General features: G+C 55.6%; 1 protein-coding gene across 5 annotated transcripts in view; it reads right to left on the bottom strand.

Annotated features, from left to right (window-relative positions):
• Positions 1–127: 127 nt before the first annotated feature.
• Positions 128–6,402, bottom strand: part of LOC125324725 (coiled-coil domain-containing protein 134-like) — a 49,010-nt gene continuing 42,735 nt past the window's right edge. For 3 of the 5 annotated variants that reach the window (XM_048300976.1, XM_048300978.1, XM_048300981.1), the window contains 6 exons: positions 3,871–3,988; positions 2,914–3,035; positions 2,623–2,707; positions 2,161–2,342; positions 1,848–1,919; positions 128–1,480 (listed from right to left, as the gene is read on the bottom strand). In XM_048300976.1, coding sequence (XP_048156933.1) covers positions 1,355–1,480; positions 1,848–1,919; positions 2,161–2,342; positions 2,623–2,707; positions 2,914–3,035; positions 3,871–3,988 — 705 coding nt within the window. In that variant the 3' untranslated portion in view covers positions 128–1,354. Of the gene's footprint in view, positions 1,481–1,847; positions 1,920–2,160; positions 2,343–2,622; positions 2,708–2,913; positions 3,036–3,870; positions 3,989–4,540; positions 5,086–6,402 lie in introns of those variants that run through there. The other 2 variants (XM_048300980.1, XM_048300979.1) reach the window with 2 other exon arrangements.

Genomic DNA, 6,402 nt, shown 5'->3' with positions numbered 1-6,402 from the left:
GGGCATGGGCTTTGTCCTTCCCTCCGCAGCGCCCACGGACCCTCACCTCCTGAGGGGCCAGCCTCGACGCGCTCTGGCGCACACCCGCTCCCAGCAGGAACGGGAGCAAGAGCCAGGATTCTTCTACTTAAAAAAAAAAAATAAAGTCAATTTTATTCGAGAAAAACCGAAAAAATGCGCCCATTTCCACCCCCTCCCCCCACTGGAGGGACTTGGCTCTGCTGTTAAAAAATTCGGGACGTTTCCCTTTCCTCCAAGGCTGTGATGCCACCAGCCCGACAGAGAGCACCTGCTCTTTGGAGAAGACCCCTGTGCTTGCTCTGGTGCGAGGCCATCAGCGTCGGTGAGAAATCTGAGGGTGGCTGTGTCGGGTCCTGGGGCCAGCCCCTCACCTCTGCCCCCACGGCAGCCCAGACACCCGGTGGAGCTCACAGCCCCTCAGCTGGCTCCCTCCCTACTTCGGCCCTGCTATCGCCACATGCCCTCATCTGGCTGTTCCCCTGACAAGGGGCTTCGGGGACTCATTTAGAGAGGATGAGCCCCAAAGAGGAGGGATGGGGCATGGGGGGCAGGACAGGCTCTCAGTAGCTCGGGGCTGGTTCCCCCAGCATCTTCAGCATCAGCACTGCTTGCACCCATTGCCTGCAAAGAGGCCAAGTACCGAAATACCTCCTGTCCAAAAATTCACCGGGTGTTTGCCTCTCTGCGGGAATGCCCTGCAGTGGCTACGGGATGCCATCGGCCAGGAACACCTGCTATCGGCATTTTCAACTACGTCTGGACACTGAAATGCATGTTGCTTGGTGAAACAGCCGCTGGGAAAAAGGGAGGGCTGATGTGGCAGAGGTAGCAGCTGTGCAGAGACCAGGTAGAACCCAGTGGGGGGTGCCAATGAGATCACTCGTTTAACAAAACGAAAACCAAAACTGAGAGAAGCAGCATTGCTCATGAGGCTGTTTGGTGTGATGCACTCCCCAGCCCACCCATGTCGGAGGAGGCACGTTCAGCATGGGGTGTGCTGCGATCAGGAGCGATCCCTGGGCTCCACCAGGGGTGTGTCCCCCACACCCTACATCCCCACAGGCAGCAACACCCTGACCAGGGGATGGCCCCACTGCTTTCCTGTCTGTGCTTTACCTCTGGAGAAGGGGTACCCCACTTAAGCCCCATTGGGGCAACCCACCAGCACCACCACCCAACATCCACTGAACGAAAAGGAAAGGCAACAAAACAAAACCCACGGCACAAATGGAAAGGAAACTGCCAGGCACTGGCCCAAGGCTGCCGAGAAGGGAGCAAGCCACTCTGTGTCCCAGTGGTGCCACCCCCACTGCAAGGCGCAAGTCCCCACGTGCTACAGCTCTGACTGGGAGCGGGAGATGCGTGGGCCCTTGCGGATCTCCTTCCGCTTTTCCTCCTTCTTCCTCCTCTTCTCCTCATCCCGCAGCGCCTTCTGAAAGGTGTCAGCACTGGGGAAAAACTGTGGGTTGACAGCAAGGGGTCAGCATGGAGGAGCACCCACAGCCTCTCAGAGGCACAACCCCTCCAAACCCACCAAAGCCAACACACAAGCCTCACAGTCCAGGGAGCTTTGAGGACAGATGCAGCATGAAGCAAATAGTCTCGACCATGAGGCAGGTGGCCACAGAATGGGAAAGAGGGCACCAGGTGCCCAAAGTAGACCACAGATGGGGAATTCAGTGTTCATGTTTCAGCCATGCTTACTCAGTGACAGGGGCTTTTGGCCATTCCCCACAAGCCACCCATTCCATTCCCCAGCCAGCCGTCTGGAGCTGCAACAGGGATGGGGAAGCACACAAGACAAGCTGGAAGCATTGCCATCTTACCTCTGACTGGTCTGTTTTAAAGGGATTGCGGTAATCCGGCGATTTCTCACTGATTCCGAGCTCCTGAGCCATCTGCAGAGCAAAGGGGAGACCTCACTGGGGAGTGGTGCCTCCCAGTCACATCCCCCAGCTGTGACCAGAGTCCCCTACTCTCCCACCAGTCCCATCTATGCTCTATGCTCTTCCCCCATCCCTCAGCTCAAGGACAGCCCCCAGACACTGGGGGCCCCTGCCTTCCTTTTACCCCAAAACCCTCACCCCCCCTGGCCTAGCAGGAGAGAGGAGTCATGGCAGGGGGGATGAAGAGCCGTACCAGCCGCAGGACCTGGGAGTGGGGTCCCTGCTCGAACACACCCGTCAGGTTGCAGAAGCCAATGCCCCAGCGGATGAGGCTGTTCCAGTTGGAGTTGCGGTCAAAGTAGTGGTGCACAATCTTGGGGAAGCGCAGGACGACGTCCCCGAAGAAGGCAGTGTTCTCCACCACGTGGGAGTATGCTGTGGGGACAGCCACCAGCCCCATCAGCACAGCAGCCCCATCCCACTGGCACTCGTGTTCCTGCCATGAGGTGGGGAGGCTGAGGGCAGACCAATAGGCTCCCCAGTATGAACCGGTCAGAGAGGCAGCAACAGGGTCCCCAACAGACAGGGACCAGCCCAGGTCTGGTCTGGACACACAAGGGTTTTGTACCTACCCCAGCACTGATCCCAGAAAGAATGTCTGTGGTGCACCAGAGCACCATAAAAAGGAGAGGTGTAAAAACCAGAAAGGACCTACCATCCTTTATCTTCTCGTCCTGAGGGAAGGGCCCATCAGGAGGCACGTCAGCGGCGATGAGCACAGCACGGGAGTCCTCCAGCACCTGCCAGAGCCCTTGGTTACCGCCCTGTCCTGCCAGCCCCGCCCTGTACCCTGGAGGTGCTGCCACAGCTGCCCCACTTTGAAACCCCACGGCACTCTCCCTTCAGGTCCTAAAGCTGACCTGCCACACACTTCACAGAAGCCCCCAACCCTTCCCATTTCTTTCCACCCTTGTGGGCACAGAGTGCAGCCTGCACTGTGGCTTACTTTGAAGAGTCCCTTGAGCATGATGTCAATGATTTTGTACTGCTGGTTGATGTCATTGAGCTCAATCAAGTTCTTCAGAGCATTCATCTGGTCCTTGCGCTTCACCTCAAACAGCTTCTTATCTGCACTGCTGTCAAGGGCACTGTCGACACTCTCCCACCACACTGCTGCTCTCCCCCCTCCACTGGGCCCCTGGCACCATCCCAGCCCCCCCCAGTTCTCTTTGAGGTGTTTGACAGCTGGCTGGCAGCACCTCAGCCAGGATGAAACACAGATTTACAGTGAACCCCTTGCCCAAACACCCCAGCAGGTGGGTTAAGCACCCTTAACAATGCTGGGAGCTTGTGGAGAGCTTTCTACTTGCCAGTCTGTGCTCTAGCTGATGGGCTGGAGGAGGAACATGAACTGCCACCTTCCCCATGTGTCTCCACATACTCATTATGTTTTCATTCTTTGCCTGTTCACCAGGGGATGCTGCTGCGTGCTAAGAAGGGCTTGCATTAGCCCACCTCCTCATGGGCAAAAAATGCCTGTGGCACAGAGGAGACCAAGTGCCACAAGCCCAGGAGCCCTCTTTCACCATCCCAGCTGGTGACCACAAAGCACTGAGATGTGCAGGCATGCTCTGCCTCCTGGCTGGCCATGCCACTTCCAAGAGCAGACTGGGAAATGTGCTCAGTGCCCAGCACAATGGAGCAGAAAGAAGAACAGCAGGCGTTGCTGCCATTTCTGCTCCTATGCCAAGCCAAGCAATTGGTTAGCAAACCCAGGAGCTTGGCTAAAGCCCATCTACAGAGGGGCAAAGCAGCAACTTCCCAGTGCTTCTGGATCCTCTCTTTTCCACTTCCTTGTGCCCCTTTCCATGGTCTCTGACCCCTTCCCTGTGCATGAGCTCCCTCCAGCCTCTGTAGCCATTAGCGCATACGTGTGTCATGAGGGGCAGGCTGCAGAGGATACAGATTTCCAAGCCAGAGTCTACTCTCTGTTTCTCCAGGTCTGTGAAGCTGCCCTGGGACAGCAGCAATGCCAGCAGAAAGGGGCAGATGATGAGAAAATCCATGTTGGCTGCTGCAGCCTGGAAGAAAACAAACCAACAAAACCAATGACCAGCGAGGAGGCTTACCAAAAGGAGAAGTCACACAAGCCACTTGGGACTGATGGCACACTGCCCTTGACACCAGGGTCCTTGCCCACCTCTCCCCATGAGTGGTCTGAGGAATACAGCGGCCAGAGCAGAGCCACATGGTGATGTTGCAGCCAGCCTGCTCTCTCCTGCAAGTGAAGCCCTGGTCTCCCTCTTCTCTCTACCTGCCTGCACTGCCAGCCCCCAGGGATCTGACCAAGCACTGACTCAGCAGAAAAATTAAGTCCTACCCTTGTTTCCAAAAATAACAGCTAGCTTTCTGTTGGGTTTGCGAGGCAGAGCAGCCCAACAACCAAAACAGCAGGTCTGGAAGGAAGAGAAGGATCACCGAGGGGCTGAAGTCCATCTCGCCTTCAAGTGCCACGTTCAACCAGTTCAGCGACCTCCCTTCACCCCTTGGAGTGCTGGTACCTGGACCCTTCCCCTCACTACAAGCTGGGTGCCAGCTGCAGACCCCACACCAAAAAGCAACAGTTGGCTGACCTGATGGTAACTTCCCCTTCCCTCCAAACGAGTCCCTTCCCAGGCAGTGTCTGAGGCTTTGCTGGGATGCTCTTGGGCAGAGCTGCTCCTGACCACAAAGGTCCCTCAGACAAAGTCAACGGCTGGAGGAAAAGGTCCTTGAGAATGAGGACCCTCTTGGACAGTCTGTGCCTGGAAAAGGAGAGCAGTACCTCAGTCCCCAGACAGCAGAACTCAAGGCGGTCTGTCAGGAGGCACGAGGTTTCCACACAGCTGAGCACAGGCCACTGGCAATTACAGAAGCAACAGCTCCTTCAGAGGCATCGTCTGAGCTCCCCAGGGAAAGGCAGATGTGTAATGCCACCACTATGACCCACTGCCCTCTTGAGTCTGAGTTTGCCTGCCCAGCCAAACCTGTCTCTGCAATGCCCTAAGACTGAAACTAAAACAAATCCCTTCTTGTTTTTTTCTTGTTGCTTTTCTTTTTTAAACAAATATAATTTCTTCAACTCCAGGCCCATGAAAGAGACAAAACAGACAGCACCAACAGCTCTCCCAGCCCTGCAAGGATCAGCAGCAGTTCCCACCATGTACCTCCTGCCGAGGCCAAGCCAGGCATCTTCATGCCCCCAGCACAGGCAGGGGAACAGTGTCAGACAAACATGAGAAACCCTCTGAAATGTTTTGCTGTTGTGCTTTGTAAAAGGCAGCACCCCTGGAAGGGAACAGACCAGAGTAAATACAACCAGTTACTGAAGAAGACATGGCTGCCCCTGGTGTGGGCTCAGCAACATGCTCCATGTTTCTGACACAGTGCAGAGCCAGCATGGCAGCACAAATCCCCAAGCCAGGCTTGGGGTCTGTCCCCTCTGCCCACTGTGGTGTGAGGCTTAAGCCATATTCCAGCCATCCTAAATGCCACAAAGCACACCAACAAGTCAAGGCTGAAAGGAAAATTCTCCAGCCCAGGCAAACAGATGTTCTTTCTGCTGGACCTACCAGCCTGGTCAGCTTCCAAGAGACTGCTTCACCCTGCCAAAAACCATGACCCAAGGACCCAGGGCCTGGCTCAGCGAGGTGGTGCAGGTCTCCCCCCTCTGCAGAGCCCCCCACAGCTGCTCACTCCCTCCCAAGCTCTTGGGGAGGAGGAAGTGCAGCAATGCAAGAGCACAAAGAGTGATTGCCCTGGGACTCAGGCTCCTGTTTGCCCCTCGGATCAGACATACCACCATCAGGACTAGGCTGGCTATTTGCCATGCTCATGGAGAGCTGGAAAGAGACATTGGAGGCAGCGAGTGGCCTCCAGACCAGGCTGGATGGCAAAGAGTAGAAATGCTGCTCACAACAGCTCTGCCATGCTGTCCATGGCAGTCCAAGTGTGCTTGGTTAGGGCAGGGGCTGCTGCATCCCGTTTCCAACATCAGAATGGGGTGTCTGGAGGATGTTCTGCAGGTGCTACAAGGGGGAAGATGAGCTGCAAAAAACCCTGTTGAAGGCACCAGCAGAGCAGAGCACAGCTCTGGGCCAAAGCAGCTGCCGACCAGCCGGTTGCTGCAGCACAAGGTCCACCAGCCTGCCTGGCTGCTTTGGAACAGTGACGGGCTTCATCAGAGACACAACAGCAGATGCTGTGGTATAGATGGCCAATGCTTTCAATGAAAATGAAAATCAGATCCTCCTACACCAGCCCTAAAGATTGTCCCATAGGACAAGGTCAGAAGTAGAGGACTGGAGAACCACACCATACCAGAAGCTCATCACCTTTTCATCTGATCTGCTGGCACTCATTCTTACATCAAAGCTATTTACTTGTCATTGTCCATCATAGCTGAAATATGCCAGTGAAAATGAAGCAGGGCCCAGTTGTTTCTCTCATGCACAGG

Source organism: Corvus hawaiiensis, chromosome 4, assembly GCF_020740725.1.
Source record: "Corvus hawaiiensis isolate bCorHaw1 chromosome 4, bCorHaw1.pri.cur, whole genome shotgun sequence".
NCBI classification, from domain to species: Eukaryota; Metazoa; Chordata; class Aves; order Passeriformes; family Corvidae; genus Corvus; species Corvus hawaiiensis.
The sequence above is the reverse complement of the archived record's forward strand: the minus strand, read 5'-3'. Positions and strand labels throughout refer to the sequence as shown.